Source organism: Protomyctophum parallelum (genome assembly GCF_964188405.1).
Source record: "Protomyctophum parallelum genome assembly, chromosome: 7".
NCBI classification, from domain to species: Eukaryota; Metazoa; Chordata; class Actinopteri; order Myctophiformes; family Myctophidae; genus Protomyctophum; species Protomyctophum parallelum.
The window spans coordinates 52,057,035-52,083,354 of NC_139705.1; the positions used below are offsets into that span (position 1 = coordinate 52,057,035).

Consider the following 26,320-nt stretch of genomic DNA (forward strand, 5'->3'; position numbering starts at 1 on the left):
CCTAGTAGACAGGTGTGAAAGTGAAAACCTGTGGCCTGGTCCTAGTAGACAGGTGTGAAAACCTGTGGCCTGGTCCTAGTAGACAGGTGTGAAAGTGAAAACCTGTGGCCTGGTCCTAGTGGACAGGTGTGAAAAGCTGTGGCCTGGTCCTAGTAGACAGGTGTGAAAGTGAAAACCTGTAGCCTGGTCCTAGTAGACAGGTGTGAAAGTGAAAACCTGTGGCCTGGTCCTAGTAGACAGGTGTGAAAGTGAAAACCTGTGGCCTGGTCCTAGTAGACAGGTGTGAAAGTGAAAACCTGTGGCCTGGTCCTAGTAGACAGGTGTGAAAGTGAAAAATGCTGACGAAGAAAATGACCACAAGGTCAAAATGTGCTTGTTTCTGTTTATCGTATTAACCCATTCAGACCTGAGGATGAAATTTGAAAAGAATTGACGATTTTCTGAAAAACCTCCTGATTCTTTATCGGTGGTTCTCAATATTATGTCAACGACCCCCAACAATGTATTATGTATTTTGTCGCCGACCCCCATCTGAAAACATGTTGTTCCAAGGACCCCCCCCCCCCCATGCAGAAGCAAAGATTTGAGTTAAAAAAAACGTTCGCTCTGAAATAATATATATTCAAAGATTTACGCCACATTTTCACGATTCTTCAAAAATAGCAGACCTACACGAGCTTGTAGATCTGCTAATTTCCAATGGCTAAAGTATGACATAATGCTTAAAACACCAAAATGGGTTAATGCCAATAAAACAACTCCCTCTCTTTTCGTCTCTCCTGAGAGTCTAGAGATCTAAACCCAGAGTTAAATCAACAGCTGAGGATATTTCAGCGCAGCTCATTAACGACACCTCCTGTTCCCTCGTGGGGTTAACCTGGTTAGTCCCCTGTGTGTGTGTGTGTGTGTGTGTGTGTGTGTGTGTGTGTGTGTGTGTGCCCCCCCCGCTCGGCTCCCACCTGGCAGGTAAACCCAGTCTTCATCTTCCTCCAGGGCGCGCCCCACCACCCCCGGCCCCTAGGGGGTGCTCCCTCCCGTCTCCTCCTTGCTTCAGTCTTTCACACGGTCGTGCCTTCTTTATCCCAGTCAGGGCGGGAACGAACACCCTTTTGGTGTTTTAATTAAAGCACTACTAGTATACGTTTATACTTTAGCTGTTGAAAAATAGCAGACCTACAAGCTCGTTAGCTTGTAGGTCTGCTATTTTTCAACAGCTAAAGTATAAACGTATACTAGTAGTGCTTTAAATTAAAAGGGGGGGGGGGGTCCCTGGAACAACATATTCTCAGATGGGGGGTCGGCAGGCAATTACATTTTTTAGGGTCCTTGACATGAAATATGGAATATGGAGCACCACTGACACAGAAACATGAGGTATTTCAGAAAACTGTCATGATTTTAGAAAACATTATTTTAAATGTTGGATGTCAGTCAGGCCTAAATGGGTTATCTTTATACCCGTCTCTGGGTTCCTCCCCCCCTCCTCCCCCCAGGGGGGGGGGGGGGGGGAGATGATCTGGTGCTAGGCAGACAGGAGAACACTCTAAGGGGGTTATTTATTTTTGTTTTTTTTAACCCATTTAGACCTAAGTTCAATTCTACAAATGTCTTCTAAATCATGACAGTTTTCATGATGTCGTTCTCAACCTTTTTCATGTCTGTCAAGGACCCCCAAAATTATGTGTAATTGGCCGCCGACCCCCCATCTGACAATATGTAGTTCCAGGGACCCCCCAGAAGCATAGATTTGAGTTAAAAACGTTCACTCTGGCCCAGGCCGTAGCGTAACGGTCTGGGCACCGGACTGGTAATCCAGTCGCAGTGTGCCGCGGGTTCGACTCCCGGACCCGACACGGCCTTTACTGCATGTCATCCCCCCATCTCTCTCCCGTTTCCTGTCAGCCTACTGTCTGTCCCTTCAAAAAATCAATAAAAGGCGTAAGCCGCAAAAAAATATCTTAAAAAAAAAAAAAAAAAAAGAAAAAACATTCACTCTGAAAGAATATATTCAAACATGTGCGCCACATTTTCACGATTTTTCAAAAATAGCAGACCTACAAGCTCATAGCGCGCCACTCGGTGCCGCGCTATGAGCTTGTAGTTCTGCTATTTTTCAATAGCTAATAAAGTACAAGATAATGCTTAAAACACCAAAAGGGGTTCCCCTGCCCAGAATGGCTTAACGTCTAGTCTCTTCTCCTAGTTAAGGAGAAGAACCCAATGAAGAGATGGAGAAGGATTAGAGGCTCATGAAAGAACCTACCAGCCTGGGATATGTGGAGTTGGTTAGGGGGGGGGGGGGGGGAGGCACACGAGAGGAGATTCCACACTGACTGCGTTGCCACGGTTACCAGAGAGCAGCTGATCTGTGTGTGTGTGTGTGTGTGTGTGTGTGTGTGTGTGTGTGTGTGCGCGCACGCGCGCCTGTGCCTTTTTTCTCTGTCCCGTTCCCTCCGGTCGTGGCTTAATGCCCATTTCCTGGATGCAGAGGCGGCTGGCGGTGTCGGTGTGTGTTGTGCTAACGATCATTAGCAATAGCTTCTCATACATCAGGGTTTTTTGTCATAATAACAGGGTTGCTCCGCTGTTGCACCATCACTACAACCTGCAGCAGTCAAAGTCTCCCCGGTGGCCAAAGGAATAAAGGCCCCTGACGGAAGAGCACAGACTAACTAACACATGGATTAACGCATTGGTTCCCAACCTTTTGATACTGAAGTACCACCTCAGAAAATACCCGTCTCTCCAAGAACCACCATAATAACTGATGTTAAAATACAGCAGCGTAGACCTGCCTGCTTTTTGTTCCCTTCCTATAAGTATGAGCCAATAATGCTGCTGCTCTGACAAAACTCTGTCTAATCACTAAGCAGCAAAACTGATGACATTTCTAATGTGATTAATTCATCCATTCTCAAATCTTCTATTAATCCATTCTGAACGGGAACCCATTTTGGTGTTAGCATCATGTTATGCTTTAGCTATTGAAAAATAGCAGATCTACAAGCTCATACGAGCTTGTAGGTCTGCTATTTTTGAAAAATCGAAGAACGACTGACATTTTTTAGAATCTGATCTCAGGTCAGAATGGGTTAATCAGACCAGTGTGTGTCCAGTGCGGAAACCTCGTATGAATCTGATCTCAGGTCAGAATGGGTTAACAGCTAGGTGTGCTGTCCGTGTCATACTCATTTCAGCACGGCTGGAGAGCTTATTACAACCAATTGCTTAATATTTCATTCCCTTGTTTGGGAACCAGAGGTGGGCTCAAGTACCTCTGTTTTAACGACACGTCGTCGTGTCCTCCTCCTTCCCCCAACAGGGACGCTGAGTCCCCAGAGGACACGTCCTCCTTCCCCCAACAGGGACGCTGAGTCCCCAGAGGACACGTCGTCGTGTCCTCCTCCTTCCCCCCAACAGGGACGCTGAGTCCCCAGAGGACACGTCGTCGTGTCCTCCTCCTTCCCCCCAACAGGGACGCTGAGTCCCCAGAGGACACGTCGTTGTGTCCTCCTCCTTCCCCCAACAGGGACGCTGAGTCCCCAGAGGACACGTCGTCGTGTCCTCCTCCTTCCCCCAAACAGGGACGCTGAGTCCCCAGAGGACACGTTGTCGTGTCCTCCTCCTTCCCCCAAACAGGGACGCTGAGTCCCCAGAGGACACGTTGTGGTGTCCTCCTCCTTCCCCCCAACAGGGACGCTGAGTCCCCAGAGGACACGTCGTCGTGTCCTCCTCCTTCCCCCAAACAGGGACGCTGAGTCCCCAGAGGACACGTTGTCGTGTCCTCCTCCTTCCCCCAAACAGGGACGCTGAGTCCCCAGAGGACACGTTGTCGTGTCCTCCTCCTTCCCCCAACAGGGACGCTGAGTCCCCAGAGGACACGTCGTCGTGTCCTCCTCCTTCCCCCCAACAGGGACGCTGAGTCCCCAGAGGACACGTCGTCGTGTCCTCCTCCTTCCCCCCAACAGGGACGCTGAGTCCCCAGAGGACACGTCGTTGTGTCCTCCTCCTTCCCCCAACAGGGACGCTGAGTCCCCAGAGGACACGTCGTCGTGTCCTCCTCCTTCCCCCAAACAGGGACGCTGAGTCCCCAGAGGACACGTTGTCGTGTCCTCCTCCTTCCCCCAAACAGGGACGCTGAGTCCCCAGAGGACACGTTGTGGTGTCCTCCTCCTTCCCCCCAACAGGGACGCTGAGTCCCCAGAGGACACGTTGTGGTGTCCTCCTCCTTCCCCCCAACAGGGACGCTGAGTCCCCAGAGGACACGTCGTCGTGTCCTCCTCCTTCCCCCCAACAGGGACGCTGAGTCCCCAGAGGACACGTCGTCGTGTCCTCCTCCTTCCCCCAACAGGGACGCTGAGTCCCCAGAGGACACGTCGTCGTGTCCTCCTCCTTCCCCCCCAAACAGGGACGCTGAGTCCCCAGAGGACACGTCGTCGTGTCCTCCTCCTTCCCCCAACAGGGACGCTGAGTCCCCAGAGGACACGTCCTCCTTCCCCCAACAGGGACGCTGAGTCCCCAGAGGACACGTCGTCGTGTCCTCCTCCTTCCCCCCAACAGGGACGCTGAGTCCCCAGAGGACACGTCGTTGTGTCCTCCTCCTTCCCCCAACAGGGACGCTGAGTCCCCAGAGGACACGTCGTCGTGTCCTCCTCCTTCCCCCAAACAGGGACGCTGAGTCCCCAGAGGACACGTTGTGGTGTCCTCCTCCTTCCCCCCAACAGGGACGCTGAGTCCCCAGAGGACACGTCGTGTCCTCCTCCTTCCCCCCAACAGGGACGCTGAGTCCCCAGAGGACACGTCGTCGTGTCCTCCTCCTTCCCCCAACAGGGACGCTGAGTCCCCAGAGGACACGTCATCGTGTCCTCCTCCTTCCCCCCAACAGGGACGCTGAGTCCCCAGAGGACACGTCGTCGTGTCCTCCTCCTTCCCCCCCAAACAGGGACGCTGAGTCCCCAGAGGACACGTCGTCGTGTCCTCCTCCTTCCCCCAACAGGGACGCTGAGTCCCCAGAGGACACGTCGTCGTGTCCTCCTCCTTCCCCCCAACAGGGACGCTGAGTCCCCAGAGGACACGTCGTCGTGTCCTCCTCCTTCCCCAAACAGGGACGCTGAGTCCCCAGAGGACACGTCGTCGTGTCCTCCTCCTTCCCCCAACAGGGACGCTGAGTCCCCAGAGGACACGTTGTCGTGTCCTCCTCCTTCCCCAAACAGGGACGCTGAGTCCCCAGAGGACACGTCGTCGTGTCCTCCTCCTTCCCCCCACAGGGACGCTGAGTCCCCAGAGGACACGTCGTCGTGTCCTCCTCCTTCCCCCAACAGGGACGCTGAGTCCCCAGAGGACACACTGTGTCCTCCTCCTTCCCCCAACAGGGACGCTGAGTCCCCAGAGGACACACTGTGTCCTCCTCCTTCCCCCAACAGGGACGCTGAGTCCCCAGAGGACAAATTGAAACTCGATACTTAGGGGGACGCTGCAAAAAACCAACAACACAATAAAATGTCAATTGCCTCAACGGAGCAATTCTTGCACCCGATTATTAAGATTAATATTAAGATTCAACCGAACCGAAAGGGATATATCTCTCTATTATTTGTAGAGGAAAGCCGTCAGTAGCTACGGGGGGGTTAGTCCTATTTGTGGACCCAGTGGCTTAGGGGATCTATATCTCTGCTAGGGGAGGGGGGGAAGGGGGGGCGTGTGAACCGGGCAGTACTTTGAACCCGGTATTAACTAGGTACACATCCTTCGTCCCACAATGCACTGCGAGTGCATCGTCACGTATCGAGAGCCCGCAAGCGCAAGCATGCATCTTCTCTTCACTATTGATCAGCAGTGAAAGTATATCACTTTGTGGTCAACTTTCAGCTATACCCCTCTCCCCAAAAATGGCCCGTGTGTTGAAACACAGTCCGGCCCTCGACTTGTACCAATTTCTTTATTTTGGCCCACCGTGTATTTGAGTTTGACATCCCTGCTGCTACAGTTTAGCACCATCAACAAGCTAGCACACCTGCAGTCTATCAACCAGAAAGTTTAAAAGTCTGCTTTTACCTTAAACTTCTGAACTTGTTTAGCACAGTTCTGAATGCCACGTGAATCTGATATGAGACCCACATGGATATGAGCCTTTAACCTGCTCAGCTAGAAAAGAAACGGCCTGCTTGTAATGCTTATCCTCCTTTATAAATAATCATTAAAGTACTTTCAGGCCTCATTAGCTACCTACCCACTGTTTGGAGATATGCCTTGACATGCCCTGGTTCTAACAGACAGCCCAGTCATCAACACCCACGTCCTAGTCTCTGTTCTCTGCACACCCACATTCCTCACGGGGCTTTGGGCCTTGTCACCGAGGGCACTAAATGGACTGTGTGGGTCAGAGACTAGAGTGTCATTTACTGGGTGAAAGAAAGGACAGATTCTCTGCGTAACTCCACGACCTTTTAACGTTGTTGCAAAACCCTCAGAATGACAGTGCACACTGAGTGAAGGAGTGAGTCAGGCTGCACTATTACAACACAAGGCAAAAGTTGAAGATATGCTGCAACTCTGTAGGGATTCTTCTAGAATCATTCCAGAGTTGCAGCATATTTTCATTTAATTTCCTGACATCTGTGGGGGGGGGGGGGGGGGGGGGGGGGGGAAACCACCTAACTCCCAATAATGTACTACTTTCCATTGGTTCAATGTTTTCGTAACGACACACAGACGTAAAGGGTGTTCAATAGCACAGATTTATGCCAAAAAAAACTAAATCAATCAAAAACCTCAAAAATGGAGTTAGGTGGTTTCCTAGTCCCGACAGCAACGATATGTTTGTTCCTCATACATTATTTAAAGCATCATGTTATACTTTAGCTATTGAAAAATATCAGATCTACAAGTTCATAGCGCGGCACCGAGTGCCGCGCTATGAACTTGTAGGTCTGCTATTTTTTGAAAAATCGTGAAAATGTGCCTCAAATCTTTTAATATATATATTATTACAGGGTGAACATTTTAACTTGAATCTTTGCTTCTGGGGGGGGGGGTCCCTGCAACAACATATTTTCATAAGAAAACTGTCAGGATTTAGAAGACATTTTTTACATTTCGACGTCAGGCATTGAGATGTGCACACAATCTTCTTGCTCACCTGTAACCTCTTTGGCGACACTCAGTCTTGAAAAATAGCAGATCTACAAGCTGATAGTGCAGCACTGAGTGCCTCGCTATGAACTTGTACGTCTGCTATTTTTGAAAAATCGTGAAAATGTGCCTCAAATCAGAAAACTGTCAGGATTTAGAAGTCATTTTTTAACATTTCGACGTCAGGCATTGAGATGTGAACACAATCTTCTGGCCCACCTGTAACCTCTTTGGCGACGCTCAGTCTTGACAAAGTTCCATTGATCATTACTTTGGCGTTTGACTCTCCATTATTGACTGACAGTTACATTCTTTGCCCTGACATGTTTCACAAGATGATCTCTTGTATACAAGAAGATGTCACTCAGTCACAACCAAACTATTTATGCTAAGGCGTAGGGCAATATAGGGCGGCTGTGGCTCAGGAGGTAGAGCAGGTCGTCCAATGATCCCTGGGTTGACGGTTGGAATCCCACACTGAACCCCACATTGCCTCCAATGAGTGGGTCGGTGTTAGCTCGCCACCGTCGGTGTGTGAATGTGGGAAGTGAGGACGCTGGCGTCGACTGTTCGCCGCTTCACCTCCCAATGTATGAATGAATGAACCGTTGTAAAGCACTTGGAAAAGCGCTATAAAAATGCAATTCATTATTATTATTATTATTATTATTATTATTATTAATATACTAATACTAATTATACAAATTAAGTATTAGTATTATTATTATTATATCATCTCAATAATATGATGATACGTTGGGTTCAGCTATGTCATTCTTTTTCTTTTTCACATTAACATAGCTTTAAACAAAACACCTTTTCTATTTTTAAGCTTTATAAACGCCTGTCAGAATGTCTTTCAATTCAGGCCTGAAAAGAAGTCAAACTGAGTTCCCAAACCTAGAGGGACATTTGTGCTCTGCACACATCCAGTTGCAGGGAGGGGAGGAGGGAGGGAGCGAGGAGGAATGTGTCCCGTGTAAAATGAGAGTGAATCACACTTCCTAACTCACGGATTCTGCGCTCAGCTCTTAGTTACATATTTGCATTCCTGACGTCCTGGAAGTTGGAACACACACCAGCGCTCGTGCCTCTCTGGCTGCTCAGGCCTCTCTTTGCCTCTCTCTTTGCCTCTCTCTTTGCCTCTCTCGTGCCTCTCTGGCTGCTCAGGCCTCTCTGGCTGCTCGTGCCTCTCTGGCTGCTCGTGCCTCTCTGGCTGCTCAGGCCTCTCTTTCAAATGTGTGACAAAGGTCGGCTCTGTTGCAGGAAACATGGAAGCTGTTTGTTTGGCTGTTTGCTCAGAGGTCAGCCATCAATGGCCAGGTCTGCTACTGGGCGTCCGAGTCAAGTAGCAGTCCCCCCTCTAGAGGACCCTCAAAACATCAACATCCGCCTCCACAATATAACGCAGACCTCAAGGATAATCTCAGCCTGCTCTGCTCACATCTAGACTGTAAGACATTGTGCTCTGCTCACATCTAGACTGTAAGACATTGTGCTCTGCTCACATCTAGACTGTAAGACATTGTGCTCTGCTCACATCTAGACTGTAAGACATTGTGCTCTGCTCACATCTAGACTGTAAGACATTGTGCTCTGCTCACATCTAGACTGTAAGACATTGTGCTCTGCTCACATCTAGACTGTAAGACATTGTGCTCTGCTCACATCTAGACTGTAAGACATTGTGCTCTAATCACATCTAGACTGTAAGACATTGTGCTCTGCTCACATCTAGACTGTAAGACATTGTGCTCTGCTCACATCTAGACTGTAAGATATTGTGCTGTGCTCACATATAGACTGTAAGACATTGTGCTCTGCTCACATCTAGACTGTAAGACATTGTGCTCTGCTCACATCTAGACTGTAAGACATTGTGCTCTGCTCACATATAGACTGTAAGACATTGTGCTCTGCTCACATCTAGACTGTAAGACATTGTGCCCTGCTCACATCTAGACTGTAAGACATTGTGCTCTGCTCACATCTAGACTGTAAGACATTGTGCTCTGCTCACATCTAGACTGTAAGACATTGTGCTCTGCTCACATCTAGACTGTAAGACATTGTGCTCTGCTCACATCTAGACTGTAAGACATTGTGCTCTGCTCACATCTAGACTGTAAGACATTGTGCTCTGCTCACATATAGACTGTAAGACATTGTGCTCTGCTCACATCTAGACTGTAAGACATTGTGCCCTGCTCACATCTAGACTGTAAGACATTGTGCTCTGCTCACATCTAGACTGTAAGACATTGTGCTCTGCTCACATCTAGACTGTAAGACATTGTGCTCTGCTCACATCTAGACTGTAAGACATTGTGCTCTGCTCACATCTAGACTGTAAGACATTGTGCTCTGCTCACATATAGACTGTAAGACATTGTGCTCTGCTCACATCTAGACTGTAAGACATTGTGCCCTGCTCACATCTAGACTGTAAGACATTGTGCTCTGCTCACATCTAGACTGTAAGACATTGTGCTCTGCTCACATCTAGACTGTAAGACATTGTGCTCTGCTCACATCTAGACTGTAAGACATTGTGCTCTGCTCACATCTAGACTGTAGTAAGACACAGTCTCAGCCAGGCTCTCAGCCATACCTACACAATTCATTGGGGGACCATGTTGTAATGTTCCAGCAGGCCGACTTTGAGTTCCTAGTTGATTTGAATGCACATCATCATCACATCTGGAGTGACTTTTAGAAAGACGATTTATCTTCATTGGCCTGTACACTTAAACCATAAGTCATAACCATTTCATAATCTACATGTATTCTTTCATTGTATTTTAGTTTGAAGCAGTGTGCTGATATCGGAGGTTTGATTTATCGATATGTCTGTGTCACCATGACGAGCACGTCTTTATCGGGAAACTGCACGCTCAAGTATACGGGATGCAACTGCATGCTCAAGTATACGGGATGCAACTGTAAGATCAAGTCTGCCTTGCCTAAAGATATCACGTTTTCTCCTTGGTAGACTCCCATATCTGCTGGTCATGTACTGTAACTTATATACTATATATAGTCTGTATACTTGTACTGTATATAATAGTCACCAGCAGAGTCATATAGTTAGAGAGTGGGTATCACTAGCGTTGACTCCCATTGTAACAATGGAACGCGGAAGTTCTCATTCCATCTCAATGGGATAGTTCCAAATGTTTGGAACTATAGTATAGTATAGCCCATAGCACCGTGCTTTGCGGCGAGATCAAAGCATGCCGCCACTCTCTTAATAGATTACTCTAGTCGCCAGTAGACGAAAGCTCTTTGGACGACAACAGAGGGTTATTTAAATCACAACACTCCCTCTCTGCACACCATGACGCTGAGGTTATCGTTGGGGTTCTCCTCCTCTCTGCACACCATGACACTGTGGTTATCGTTGGGGTTCTCCTCCCTCTCTGCACACCATGACACTGTGGTTATCGTTGGGGTTCTCCTCCTCTCTGCACACCATGACACTGTGGTTATCGTTGGGGTTCTCCTCCTCCCTCTCTGCACACCATGACACTGTGGTTATCGTTGGGGTTCTCCTCCTCTCTGCACACCATGACACTGTGGTTATCGTTGGGCTTCTCCTCCTCTCTGCACACCATGACACTGTGGTTATCGTTGGGGTTCTCCTCCTCTCTGCACACCATGACACTGTGGTTATCGTTGGGGTTCTCCTCCCTCTCTGCACACCATGACACTGTGGTTATCGTTGGGGTTCTCCTCCTCTCTGCACACCATGACACTGTGGTTATCGTTGGGGTTCTCCTCCTCCCTCTCTGCACACCATGGCACTGTGGTTATCGTTGGGGTTCTCCTCCTCTCTGCACACCATGACACTGTGGTTATCGTTGGGGTTCTCCTCCTCTCTGCACACCATGACACTGTGGTTATCGTTGGGGTTCTCCTCCTCTCTGCACACCATGACACTGTGGTTATCGTTGGGCTTCTCCTCCTCTCTGCACACCATGACACTGTGGTTATCGTTGGGCTTCTCCTCCTCTCTGAACACCATGACACTGTGGTTATCGTTGGGGTTCTCCTCCTCCTCTCTGCACACCATGACACTGTGGTTATCGTTGGGGTTCTCCTCCTCTCTGCACACCATGACACTGTGGTTATCGTTGGGGTTCTCCTCCTCCTCTCTGCACACCATGACACTGTGGTTATCGTTGGGGTTCTCCTCCTCCCTCTCTGCACACCATGACACTGTGGTTATCGTTGGGCTTCTCCTCCTCTCTGCACACCATGACACTGTGGTTATCGTTGGGGGTTCTCCTCCTCTCTGCACACCATGACACTGTGGTTATCGTTGGGGGTTCTCCTCCTCTCTGCACACCATGACACTGTGGTTATCGTTGGGGTTCTCCTCCTCTCTGCACACCATGACACTGTGGTTATCGTTGGGGGTTCTCCTCCTCTCTGCACACCATGACACTGTGGTTATCGTTGGGGTTCTCCTCCTCCTCTCTGCACACCATGACACTGTGGTTATCGTTGGGCTTCTCCTCCTCTCTGCACACCATGACACTGTGGTTATCGTTGGGCTTCTCCTCCTCTCTGCACACCATGACACTGTGGTTATCGTTGGGGTTCTCCTCCTCTCTGCACACCATGACACTGTGGTTATCGTTGGGGTTCTCCTCCTCTCTGCACACCATGACGCTGTGGTTATCGTTGGGGGTTCTCCTCCTCTCTGCACACCATGACACTGTGGTTATCGTTGGGCTTCTCCTCCTCCTCTCTGCACACCATGACACTGTGGTTATCGTTGGGGCTTCTCCTCCTCTCTGCACACCATGACACTGTGGTTATCGTTGGGGTTCTCCTCCTCCTCTCTGCACACCATGACACTGTGGTTATCGTTGGGCTTCTCCTCCTCTCTGCACACCATGACACTGTGGTTATCGTTGGGGTTCTCCTCCTCTCTGCACACCATGACACTGTGGTTATCGTTGGGGGTTCTCCTCCTCTCTGCACACCATGACACTGTGGTTATCGTTGGGGTTCTCCTCCTCTCTGCACACCATGACACTGGTTATCGTTGGGGTTCTCCTCCTCTCTGCACACCATGACACTGTGGTTATCGTTGGGGTTCTCCTCCTCTCTGCACACCATGACACTGTGGTTATCGTTGGGGTTCTCCTCCTCCCTCTCTGCACACCATGACACTGTGGTTATCGTTGGGGTTCTCCTCCTCCCTGCACACCATGACACTGGTTATCGTTGGGGTTCTCCTCCTCTCTGCACACCATGACACTGTGGTTATCGTTGGGGTTCTCCTCCTCTCTGCACACCATGACACTGTGGTTATCGTTGGGGTTCTCCTCCTCTCTGCACACCATGACACTGTGGTTATCGTTGGGGTTCTCCTCCTCTCTGCACACCATGACACTGTGGTTATCGTTGGGGGTTCTCCTCCTCTCTGCACACCATGACACTGTGGTTATCGTTGGGGTTCTCCTCCTCTCTGCACACCATGACACTGTGGTTATCGTTGGGCTTCTCCTCCTCTCTGCACACCATGACACTGTGGTTATCGTTGGGCTTCTCCTCCTCTCTGCACACCATGACACTGTGGTTATCGTTGGGGTTCTCCTCCTCTCTGCACACCATGACACTGTGGTTATCGTTGGGGGTTCTCCTCCTCTCTGCACACCATGACACTGTGGTTATCGTTGGGGTTCTCCTCCTCCCTCTCTGCACACCATGACACTGTGGTTATCGTTGGGGTTCTCCTCCTCTCTGCACACCATGACACTGTGGTTATCGTTGGGGTTCTCCTCCTCTCTGCACACCATGACACTGTGGTTATCGTTGGGCTTCTCCTCCTCTCTGCACACCATGACACTGTGGTTATCGTTGGGGTTCTCCTCCTCCCTCTCTGCACACCATGACACTGTGGTTATCGTTGGGGTTCTCCTCCTCTCTGCACACCATGACACTGTGGTTATCGTTGGGGTTCTCCTCCTCCCTCTCTGCACACCATGACACTGTGGTTATCGTTGGGGTTCTCCTCCTCTCTGCACACCATGACACTGTGGTTATCGTTGGGGTTCTCCTCCTCTCTGCACACCATGACACTGTGGTTATCGTTGGGGTTCTCCTCCTCTCTGCACACCATGACACTGTGGTTATCGTTGGGCTTCTCCTCCTCTCTGCACACCATGACACTGTGGTTATCGTTGGGGTTCTCCTCCTCTCTGCACACCATGACACTGTGGTTATCGTTGGGGTTCTCCTCCTCCCTCTCTGCACACCATGACACTGTGGTTATCGTTGGGGTTCTCCTCCTCTCTGCACACCATGACACTGTGGTTATCGTTGGGGTTCTCCTCCTCTCTGCACACCATGACACTGTGGTTATCGTTGGGGTTCTCCTCCTCTCTGCACACCATGACACTGTGGTTATCGTTGGGGTTCTCCTCCTCTCTGCACACCATGACACTGTGGTTATCGTTGGGGTTCTCCTCCTCTCTGCACACCATGACACTGTGGTTATCGTTGGGGTTCTCCTCCTCTCTGCACACCATGACACTGTGGTTATCGTTGGGGTTCTCCTCCTCCCTCTCTGCACACCATGACACTGTGGTTATCGTTGGGCTTCTCCTCCTCTCTGCACACCATGACACTGTGGTTATCGTTGGGCTTCTCCTCCTCTCTGCACACCATGACACTGTGGTTATCGTTGGGCTTCTCCTCCTCTCTGCACACCATGACACTGTGGTTATCGTTGGGGTTCTCCTCCTCTCTGCACACCATGACGCTGTGGTTATCGTTGGGGGTTCTCCTCCTCTCTGCACACCATGACACTGTGGTTATCGTTGGGGTTCTCCTCCTCTCTGCACACCATGACACTGTGGTTATCGTTGGGGTTCTCCTCCTCTCTGCACACCATGACACTGTGGTTATCGTTGGGGTTCTCCTCCTCTCTGAACACCATGACACTGTGGTTATCGTTGGGCTTCTCCTCCTCTCTGCACACCATGACACTGTGGTTATCGTTGGGGTTCTCCTCCTCTCTGCACACCATGACACTGTGGTTATCGTTGGGGTTCTCCTCCTCTCTGCACACCATGACACTGTGGTTATCGTTGGGGTTCTCCTCCTCTCTGCACACCATGACACTGTGGTTATCGTTGGGGTTCTCCTCCTCTCTGCACACCATGACACTGTGGTTATCGTTGGGCTTCTCCTCCTCTCTGCACACCATGACACTGTGGTTATCGTTGGGGTTCTCCTCCTCTCTGCACACCATGACACTGTGGTTATCGTTGGGGTTCTCCTCCTCTCTGCACACCATGACACTGTGGTTATCGTTGGGGTTCTCCTCCTCTCTGCACACCATGACACTGTGGTTATCGTTGGGGTTCTCCTCCTCTCTGCACACCATGACACTGTGGTTATCGTTGGGGTTCTCCTCCTCTCTGCACACCATGACACTGTGGTTATCGTTGGGCTTCTCCTCCTCTCTGCACACCATGACACTGTGGTTATCGTTGGGCTTCTCCTCCTCTCTGCACACCATGACACTGTGGTTATCGTTGGGCTTCTCCTCCTCTCTGCACACCATGACACTGTGGTTATCGTTGGGGTTCTCCTCCTCTCTGCACACCATGACACTGTGGTTATCGTTGGGGTTCTCCTCCTCTCTGCACACCATGACACTGTGGTTATCGTTGGGCTTCTCCTCCTCTCTGCACACCATGACACTGTGGTTATCGTTGGGGTTCTCCTCCTCTCTGCACACCATGACACTGTGGTTATCGTTGGGGGTTCTCCTCCTCTCTGCACACCATGACACTGTGGTTATCGTTGGGGTTCTCCTCCTCTCTGCACACCATGACACTGTGGTTATCGTTGGGCTTCTCCTCCTCTCTGCACACCATGACACTGTGGTTATCGTTGGGGTTCTCCTCCTCCCTCTCTGCACACCATGACACTGTGGTTATCGTTGGGGTTCTCCTCCTCTCTGCACACCATGACACTGTGGTTATCGTTGGGGTTCTCCTCCTCCCTCTCTGCACACCATGACACTGTGGTTATCGTTGGGGTTCTCCTCCTCTCTGCACACCATGACACTGTGGTTATCGTTGGGGTTCTCCTCCTCTCTGCACACCATGACACTGTGGTTATCGTTGGGGTTCTCCTCCTCCCTCTCTGCACACCATGACACTGTGGTTATCGTTGGGGTTCTCCTCCTCTCTGCACACCATGACACTGTGGTTATCGTTGGGGTTCTCCTCCTCTCTGCACACCATGACACTGTGGTTATCGTTGGGGGTTCTCCTCCTCTCTGCACACCATGACACTGTGGTTATCGTTGGGGTTCTCCTCCTCTCTGCACACCATGACACTGTGGTTATCGTTGGGCTTCTCCTCCTCTCTGCACACCATGACACTGTGGTTATCGTTGGGGTTCTCCTCCTCCCTCTCTGCACACCATGACACTGTGGTTATCGTTGGGGTTCTCCTCCTCTCTGCACACCATGACACTGTGGTTATCGTTGGGGTTCTCCTCCTCCCTCTCTGCACACCATGACACTGTGGTTATCGTTGGGGTTCTCCTCCTCTCTGCACACCATGACACTGTGGTTATCGTTGGGGTTCTCCTCCTCTCTGCACACCATGACACTGTGGTTATCGTTGGGGTTCTCCTCCTCCCTCTCTGCACACCATGACACTGTGGTTATCGTTGGGGTTCTCCTCCTCCCTCTCTGCACACCATGACACTGTGGTTATCGTTGGGGTTCTCCTCTCTGCACACCATGACACTGTGGTTATCGTTGGGCTTCTCCTCCTCTCTGCACACCATGACACTGTGGTTATCTTTGGGGTCTCCTCCCTCTCTGCACACCATGACACTGTGGTTATCTTTGGGGTCTCCTCCCTCTCTGCACACCATGACACTGTGGTTATCGTTGGGGTTCTCCTCTCTGCACACCATGACACTGTGGTTATCGTTGGGGTTCTCCTCCTCTCTGCACACCATGACACTGTGGTTATCGTTGGGGTTCTCCTCCTCTCTGCACACCATGACACTGTGGTTATCGTTGGGGTTCTCCTCCTCTCTGCACACCATGACACTGTGGTTATCGTTGGGCTCTCCTCCTGCATAAAGTGCCTGATTTAACCCATTCTGACCTGAGATCAGATTCATACGAGGTTTCCGCCGGACACACACTGGTCTGATGAACCCATTCTGACCTGAGATCAGATTCTAAAAATGTCAGTCGCTCTTCGATTTTTCAAAAATAGCAGACCTACAAGCTCGTATCGCGCCACTCGGTGGCGCGATATGAGCTTGTAGATCTGCTATTTTTAAATAGCTAAAGCATAACATGATGCTGACACCAAAATGGGTGCCCGTTCAGAATGGGTTAACACATGAAAATAGCAGATCTACAAGCTCACAACGTGTCACACACTGCATCAACCTTGAGCCCACAGATCTGCTATGTATATTCGATGTCGCGACACGACCGGTAAACCACTAAGTCTAGAAGATAAGGCGGAAACATCTCAGTGGTGATCATTTAGAGGCCAGTGGTATATCCCAGCGTATATTATGGGCTGGGTTTCCTCATGGCCGTGACGCAGTCTCCCTCCTTTATCTCCCCTCGACCACAGACCTCCACGCCCCCCTTATTCTCAGAACCCACCGCTGTGACCATAGATATTATAAAAAAGCACACCAGTGTGAACCGAGTGGTGCAACTCCCGTCTATTGGTTCTCTGTATCATTCCAATTTGTATCGTCCAATTGCTTCTCTGTATTGTTCCAATTGCTTCTCTGTATCGTTCCAATTTCTTCTCTGTACTCTGGTGCCCCCTACTGGTATAAATAAGTAACATACCCATGCTCACTTATACAAACAGGTACCTACCTACCTAGGTACATGGACGTTGCTGGATGTAGGAGTGGTTGCACCACTCAAAAAATAGATGCCTCACTGTCCGCTGCAGTTCACTGGAGCAACGTGGATCCCAATGAAGGTGGAAGTGCAGCTTTTGATTTTTTTTAAATAGCAGACCTACAAGCTCATAGCGCGCCACTCGGTGGCGCGCTATGAGCTTGTAGGTCTGCTATTTTTGGGTTAATACATGGGTTAATACAACATCAGAGCCAAGGGGGGGATTAGATTACTAACAGAAAACATTAAAGAGTGAACACAAAGCAACAGCTTTCTTATTTAGAAGTGCTGAAGGCTATTTTGTACGTCTCTAAATGTTTTGATGAATTGAACATGGTGGATCCTCTTGTAAACAAGTGCAATGCTTAATTGGGTCGTCCACTCACAGCACAAACTCAATACAAACTGTTAATAAATATTTCAATCAATCAATCAATCAAAAGGCATTGATTGATTGATTGAAATATTTATTAACACGCTGAAGGCACGCTGCTTCGCTGCCTGAGTGACATCACTCATGCGACTCCTCCCATGTCTCTCGCTGTCACTCAATTGACTACTGGGCCAATCACAGCGCGTCTTTTCCGGGACTTATGTTACGCACGCTTTGGAAGCTTGACATTGAAGGCAAAATGCTTTGCAAGGAATCTCTGGAAAATTGTGCCTTCAATAATTGTGACAGACACGCGCCTCAGAGTCTATGTTTAAATGTCTATGGCTGTACCGGCAAAGTTTCTGCTTCCGCCAACTCCACATAGGCTCGGTTTTAACCCATTCTGGGGCGGGAACCCATTTTGGTGTTTTAAACATTGTTATAATTTAGCTTTTGAAAAATAGCAGATCTACAAGCTCATACGAGCTTGTAGGTCTGCTATTTTTGAAAAATCGTGAAAATGTGCCTCAAATCTTTGAATATATATTCTTTCAGAGTGAGCGTTTTTAACTCAAATCTTTGCTTCTGGGGGGGTTTCCCTGGAACAACATTACAACATGTTTTCAGATGGGGTTCGGCGGCCAAGTACATAAAGTTTTTGGGGGTCCTTGACATGAAATATTGAGCACCACTGATACAGAAACACGAGGTATTTCAGAAAACTGTCAGAATTTAGAAGACTTTTTTTTTTAATTTCGACGTCAGGCCTAAAAGTGCCTACACACAGTGTTCACGTGCACTGTGTCTTGCACACATACGTACATGGACATCCGATATCACACATCCGGTGCTGCAGGGTGTCGGTCAACTATTGTCTGCTGTTGTCATTTTTGGGCAGATTATCATTCCAGCACACAGTCGTCATGGCCCTGTTGCATTGTTCATTGTTGACCTCAGTTCAGTTCTTCTGACTTGAGAGCTATTTTCAAAGTGACGAGCTCAACCAGATCTACCCACCCCAAAACACATTACCCAATCTCTGAAAATAGTTGAACAATGTCCCCTGAGTGGGCTTTGGGATAGTGGCGGTGGCGGTATACATGCAGTGTATAAGACTAATGCACTTGGAATTGGAAATACAGAGGGAACATTTTGAATTGGTATGGGGGTTTCTTGCATTGCGACTTTGTCATGCTACTGACCTTTTCTGATACAATAGTTGAAAACAAAGTATTGCGTTGTGGGTTTGAGCCAACAGGCCCATTTTTGATGTCAATCAAGTCTTAATACAAGTGGCAGATTATTTATTTATTTTGACATTTAACCCATTTTGGGGCGGGAACCCCTTTTGGTGTTTTAAGCATTCTGTTCTACTTTAGCTATTGAAAAATAGCAGATCTACAAGCTTGCAGGTCTGCTATTTTTTTAGTCGTGAAAATGTGCCGCAAATCTTTGAATATACTGTATATTTCAGAGCGAACATTTTTGACTAAAATATTTGCTTCCGGGGGGGGGGGTCCCTGGAACTACATATTTTGAGATGGGGGTCCGTGGCCCAATAGAGATAATTCTGGGGGTCCTTGACATGAAAAAGGTTGAGCACCACTGACATATAGAAACATGGGTTTTTCAGATAAAATGTTTCATCGACCTCAGTCCATAATGGGTTAAATAATGTGATCTACCTGCACAGCCTTTGTGATGTACTGGTAGATCTCTTTGTGACCCCCCCCCCCGTCCTGGACGCATGCCAGCAGTGATGTCACTGGTTGGTGGACATCAAAGTGCCCTCACGCAGCGCTGCGTGGGAGGCGACGAGGCATGCGTCTGTAATCAAACACCAATGCATGGAATGCCTCAGCAATGCTTCCCATATGCCTCTCGGTCTCTCCCCCGCCCGCCCTCCCTCCCTCCCTCTCGCATTCCTTCCTTCCTTCCGTAAGGCCCAGATACCTCCTTGTGTATCGCTTTCCTTTCCTCTCCTGATGTTTGGGCTGTGCCTCACGTAACGTTCTCTCTTTCACTCTCACTCTTAGATGACTGACTTCCAGACTTCTCGAATGTCCCTCAGGGTGCACATCCTCAATTTGTGATCGTATATATGCACTTGTTGGATAGTAGTAATAGTTACATTTGACAATATATAGTTCTGAAAGTTAGAGCAGCAGAGCACACATCTTCATAGAACACGGCTTCACTCTGTCGTTGCCTGCGACTGCACATAATACTAGTGTGGCATGTCATGTTTTACAGATGACGACACATTCCAGTACGCAACGGCACGTGAAATGGATTTGGCGAAGCTTGATGCTCTTAACTTGTGTAAATTAAAGGCCCGGCCGTTTGAAATGCAGCCTATTTCTGTCTGTGCCGAACTGTGATGCCATTGGTGCTGGTGGTACTGTAGTCAGTGGGCCTGTGTCTCTCCAAACTTCTATTTTAAAGATATATGTAGAAGTCTTAAATAAAGTCATTGCTTTAACCCATTCTGAACGGGCACCCATTTTGGTGTCAGCATCATGTTATGCTTTAGCTATTGAAAAATAGCAGATCTACAAGCTCATAGCGCGCCACCGAGTGGCGCGATACGAGCTTGTAGGTCTGCTATTTTTGAAAAATCGAAGAGCGACTGACATTTCTAGAATCTGATCTCAGGTCAGAATGGGTTAATCAGACCAGTGTGTGTCCAGTGGAAACCTCGTATGAATCTGATCTCAGGTCAGAATGGGTTAAAATTGTTTTAAAAGTCATTGCTCCAACCGTCTGAACTACTGTCACTGTACCTTTACATAATCATACTGGTACTAATCATTTGCACAATCCACACAGAAATAGGCCTGCTTTTGGTTGCTATATCGGTGATTGTCTCCTCTCTGCTGTCTGTATCGGCCACACAGATCCATATCGGTCAGATACCTGACCGTTGCTTGGAGTATGTCTCGGTCTTTGCTTGTGTTGATTGATCTCTCTCTCTGTCTATAAAACAGCCCCCTCTCTGTTTCTCTGCTGTCCTCCACATCATTTCCAGTAACAACAGACCCTCCTCTCTATAAATGGCCGGACTGCCTTCCCCCTAAAACCAAGGAATGATCAGTGACTCAGACTAAGATCTATCTCTGAATGACTCAGCCACATCTGTCCTCTTAATGATGTCTAAACTAAGATCTATCTCTGAATGACTCAGCCACATCTGTCCTCTTAATGATGTCTAATCACAGCAAAGGATCAGATGAACTGAGCTTAATGTCTAACACTATTAGCACTATCAGATTAGACCACGTACATTCCATTTACTAAGCTTAAATGAAGTGAAATGAGCTTTGTGTTTTAACAGTTCAACTTAAGCATCAAATGGAACATGCATCTTAACACCTAAAGCATATAATCGTCGGTACTGTTTCCCTGTTATGTCTGAGAGTTGAATTGACAGTACATACACATGCATGTGATTTCCAAAGCCCAAGATAGGAGATACAGTGCCCCCATGTGGCTGGAGAGTGAAGCGCACGCTGTTATGGCTGTCTGTCTGTGTGGCCCCGCCCACTCTCCTGCTACCTCTGCATCACTTCCAGGAAAGCGGCGGGGCCTATTGGAAGGCCCAGCCAAGGAGGGGGCGGGGCCTAGAGGAGGAAAGGCCCCAGCCAAGGACGATGTGATGTGGGCTGCCTGGGAAAGAATGTCAACAAGGAATGTAGCGAAAGCACTGCAGGCTCTGAGAGGGTTTTGTTTTGACTCCTCACTGTGTGTGTGTGTGTGTGTGTGTGTGTGTGTGTGTGTGTGTGTGTGTGTGTGTGTGTGTGTGTGTGTGTGTGTGTGTGTGTGTGTGTGTGCGCGTGTGCGTGTGCATGCGTGCGTGCGTGCATGAGAGGCAGGTGTATCTTGACGTCTCATGTTGTGTTTTTATCTCGGTTTAGTGATATGAGTCTATGGGCTGTATTTTGCGTGTCTTAAGTACCAGGTCTTATTCCCTAACTTGAGTAAACTAAAGACCTGGAGGCGTGGTCAATGCTCTTTGGCCACTCAGAATAGCCAAATGGCATTGATCACGCCTCCTCCAGGTCTTTAGTTTACTCAAGTTAGGGAATAAGACCTGGTACTTAAGACACGCAAAATACAGCCCTATATGTTTCTGGCCTCTGATTGGATGGAGTGTTTTGGGCCGTAAGGTATCAGTCTGCCGTGGGCGGGGCCTGTTCTGATGAGATAGATGATGACGGCACTTTGAGAGAGAGAGAGGGAATCTACCTCACTCTTTTATGAGAGAGAGAGGGAATCCACCTCACTCTTTTATGAGAGAGAGAGGGAATCTACCTCACTCTTTTATGAGAGAGAGGGGGAATCTACCTCACTCTTTTATGAGAGAGAGAGGGAATCTACCTCACTCTTTTATGGGAGAGAGAGGGAATCTACCTCACTCTTTTATGAGAGAGAGGGGGAATTACCTCACTCTTTTATGTCTTTATGTCACTTTGAGAGAGAGAGGGAATCTACCTCACTCTTTTATGAGAGAGAGAGGGAATCTACCTCACTCTTTTATGAGAGAGAGAGGGAATCTACCTCACTCTTTTATGGGCCTGTCTGTTTTTCTACGTGGGGGAGTGGGGAGTTTTTGGCGAGTGTGTGTCTGTCTTGTCTGTCTGTCTGTCTGTCTGTGCTTTTAACAGTTTTTTGCACTTTGTTGCCTTCAATACACCAAATACATGGGGCGACTGTGGCTCAGGAGGTAGAGTAGGTCGTCCAATGATCCATGGGTCGGCGGTTCGAATCCCGGCTCCTCCTCCTGTCTACATGTCGAAGTGTCCTTGGGCAAGACACTGAACCCCAAATTGCTCCCGATGTGCTGGTTGGTGCCTTGCATGGCTTCTGCTGCAATCGGTGTATGAATGTGTGTGTGAATGGGTGAATGTGATGCACAATCTATGTAAAGCGCCTTGGATAAAGGCGCTATATAAATGCACCATTTACCATTTTATACATAACGGGGGGGTGGTGGCGGTGGCTCAGCGGTAGAGTGGCTGGATGGTAACCTCAAGGTTGCCAGTTCGAACCCTGCGGCCTCCCCCATGCAGAGTTAGTGTGGAAGTAGCCTCGGAAACCCAGACGTTTTTATTTCCAGGGAGAGAAAAAAAAAACTCTGGGACCGAGTCCACTTCAATACGGCATAGAGCAGCGCAAACGTCGATCACTCTCTGCTGATTTTACCTTTGTTAAATTGACGCACACACGTACTACACACACACACTCCTCTCTCTCTCTGTCACTCCAACTAATCAGTCTCATGTCGCACAGCTGCGTCTAGATTCTCCCGGTGGATCCTATACCGGGAGCTGCCCTATGCCATAGAAGGCATAGGTGGACCCCAGGCTAGTGTCGAAGACTCTGAACCCCTAATTGCTCCTGATGTGCTGGTTGGTGCCTTGCATGGTTTCCTTCGCCATCGGTGTGTGAATGTGTGAATGTAATGCACAATCTATGTAAAGCGCCTTGGATAAAGGCGCTATATAAAATGCACCATTTACATGGCCGCTAACCGCCCACCTTTCCTCTGCCCCCCCCTCTCCCTCTCTCTCTCTGTCTCTCTCTCCCTCAGGAGCGTTTTGCGGAGATCTTTGGCCAGGACGCTGCGGCCGAGAGCAGGAAGTCCCAGGAGAGCTTCAGGAAGTGGCTGCTGGCGGGCATGACCCTGGTGACCGGAGTGGTGGTGGGCTCCATCATCGCTCAGAAACGCCTGTGAGGCGAGACCCCCCCGTCAGACCCCCCCAAGCTTCTCATCGCTCAGAAACGTCTGTGAGAGGAAAAGAGACCAGAGAAGAAGACATTCAACCTAGCCCCCCCCCCCCCCCCCCCGTCAGACCCCCCAAGCCCCCCCCCCCCCCCCCCCCCCCCCGCCTAAGTCAGTCTACGTGGCCCCGCCCCCGATACGATGACACAACTTTTAACATACAAAAAAATGAAGGATATTTTGTCTCCACTTTTTTTGCCCCTCCTGTTTTTTTTGCCAAGAATTGCCAATGTTTACGTTGCGCCCCTTTCCTTCGGCGGCACACGCCTGCGCCCCTCCCCCCCCCCTCTTCCTCCACACCCCCCCCCTCCACCCCCCATGAATGCACTGAGAGTTCCCAGGTGTTCTTTGAACTTTGAGACCATGAAGAGCTGCAGAGGTTAAGAAGAGAAAGAGAAAGGGGAAGTTAAGCGTGACCTGCTACTAACCCCCCCGAGTTACCCCCCTGTCTTTAAACCCAGAGTTACCCCCCTGTCTTTAAACCCAGCGTTACCCCCCTGTCTTTAAACCCAGAGTTACCCCCCTGTCTTTAAACACAGAGTTACCCCCCTGTCTTTAAACACAGAGTTACCCCCCCCTGTCTTTAAACCCAGAGTTACCCCCCTGTCTTTAAACACAGAGTTACCCCCCTGTCTTTAAACACAGAGTTACCCCCCCCTGTCTTTAAACCCAGAGTTACCCCCCTGTCTTTAAACACAGAGTTACCCCCCTGTCTTTAAACACAGAGTTACCCCCCCCCTGTCTTTAAACCCAGAGTTACCCCCCTGTCTTTAAACACAGAGTTACCCCCCTGTCTTTAAACCCAGAGTTACCCCCCTGTCTTTAAACCCCGAGTTACCCCCCTGTCTTTAAACACAGAGTTACCCCCCTGTCTTTAAACACAGAGTTACCCCCCCCTGTCTTTAAACACAGAGTTACCCCCCTGTCTTTAAACACAGAGTTACCCCCCTGTCTTTAAACCCAGAGTTACCCCCCTGTCTTTAAACCCAGAGTTACCCCCCTGTCTTTAAACACAGAGTTACCCCCCTGTCTTTAAACCCAGAGTTACCCCCCTGTCTTTAAACACAGAGTTACCCCCCTGTCTTTAAACCCAGAGTTACCCCCCTGTCTTTAAACCCAGAGTTACCCCCCTGTCTTTAAACCCAGAGTTACCCCCCTGTCTTTAAACACAGAGTTACCCCCCTGTCTTTAAACCCAGAGTTACCCCCCTGTCTTTAAACACAGAGTTACCCCCCTGTCTTTAAACCCAGAGTTACCCCCCTGTCTTTAAACCCAGAGTTACCCCCCTGTCTTTAAACACAGAGTTACCCCCCTGTCTTTAAACACAGAGTTACCCCCCTGTCTTTAAACCCAGAGTTACCCCCCTGTCTTTAAACCCAGAGTTACCCCCCTGTCTTTTGTCCTTATTTTTACCCGCCACGTGATTCTAATAAAACACAGCCATGTTGAAGCTCGTCTCCTCCTCCTCATCGACCACACGTAAGGCTCTGAATCATCGCATAATAATCACATCATAATATTATTCTACTAGATGTGAACATTCTTGCAGAATGAAACAAACTGACTCATTGTGCAGTGATGTGATGGTCTTTTCTTTATGGACCTGCAGGTCCTTTTTTGACTTGTTGAAACGGAAAAGGAAAAAGGAAAACATTGCGTCCATCCAATCCCGTGAGAGGGGGGGGGGGGGGGGGGGGGGAACGTGATTGACACAACAATTGTGCCAATCGACAATTTTGCGGGCGAAAAAATCCAGAGCTGCTGTGCAAGAGCCTTTAGTAAAAGGGTGGTATGTGTGCCATATGGACAGGGACAAAGCATGGGGAGGATGGGACGGTACCACCGGTCCTTAAACAAGACACAAAGCAGGGGGAGGATGGGACGGTACCACCGGTCCTTAAACAGGGGGAGGATGGGACGGTACCACCGGTCCTTAAACAGGACACAAAGCAGGGGGAGGACGGGACGGTACCACCGGTCCTTAAACAGGACACAAACAGGGGGAGGACGGTACCACCGGTCCTTAAACAGGACACAAAGCAGGGGGAGGATGGGACGGTACCACCGGTCCTTAAACAGGACACAAACAGGGGGAGGACGGTACCACCGTCCTTAAACAGGACACAAAGCAGGGGGAGGACGGTACCACCGGTCCTTAAACAGGACACAAAGCAGGGGGAGGATGGGACGGTACCACCGGTCCTTAAACAGGACAGAAAGCAGGGGGAGGATGGGACGGTACCAACCGGTCCTTAAACAAGACACAAAGCAGGGGGGAGGATGGTACCACCGGTCCTTAAACAGGACACAAAGCAGGTGGAGGACGGTACCACCGGTCCTTAAACAGGACACAAAGCAGGGGGAGGATGGGACGGTACCACCGGTCCTTAAACAGGACACAAAGCAGGGGGAGGACGGTACCACTGGTCCTTAAACAGGACACAAAGCAGGGGGAGGATGGGACGGTACCACCGGTCCTTAAACAGGACACAAAGCAGGGGGAGGACGGTACCACCGGTCCTTAAACAGGACACAAAGCAGGGGGAGGATGGTACCACCGGTCCTTAAACAGGACACAAAGCAGGGGGAGGATGGTACCAACACCGGTCCTTAAACAAGAGAGGACACTGGGATGGTTTTTATGGCTTCTGCAGCTCCATTTTTCATCCAAAAAACAACAAACAAGAATCCCATTCCTCCTTCCACCACCCGAACTGTCGTTTTATGCCTTGCCTATTCATGCTTTTTCCAAGCGTTTTGTTTGAATGGCATATTTGAAAGGAGCAGATTTTTTTGGAACAGATTTCAGTTTTAAATCACCCCGTTTAAATTCGCTGCTTGTTTGTGTGTCAGTGGGTGTGTTATTTTTTTTTCTTCAGTTATTTGGTCCAGGTGTTCCCGACAGATTTCTGGGTCTATGTTAATTGTCTGACTTGCTCTAGTTTGGTCATTAGTCACCTCGATGACAGCCTAGCCAAACTTGTAGTTCTAGCTACAGTGGCGTCTGTAGTCCCTACAAACACGACAACATGGCTGCCGTGTCCGTGTTACTAATCTGTAGCTTATAACGATACAGCAAATACTGTAGCAAACATGTACAATAGCACGATG

General features: G+C 49.3%; 1 protein-coding gene across 1 annotated transcript in view; it reads left to right on the forward strand.

Annotated features, from left to right (window-relative positions):
* bcl2l1 (BCL2 like 1) overlaps positions 1 to 23,235 on the forward strand; it is a 72,794-nt gene extending 49,559 nt beyond the window's left edge. Inside the window, exon 3 of the mRNA XM_083769436.1 lies at positions 23,018 to 23,235. Within this exon, the coding sequence (XP_083625562.1) occupies positions 23,018 to 23,161 (144 nt within the window). The 3' untranslated portion in view covers positions 23,162 to 23,235. The remainder of the gene's footprint in view (positions 1 to 23,017) is intronic.
* The last annotated feature ends 3,085 nt before the right edge of the window (positions 23,236 to 26,320 follow it).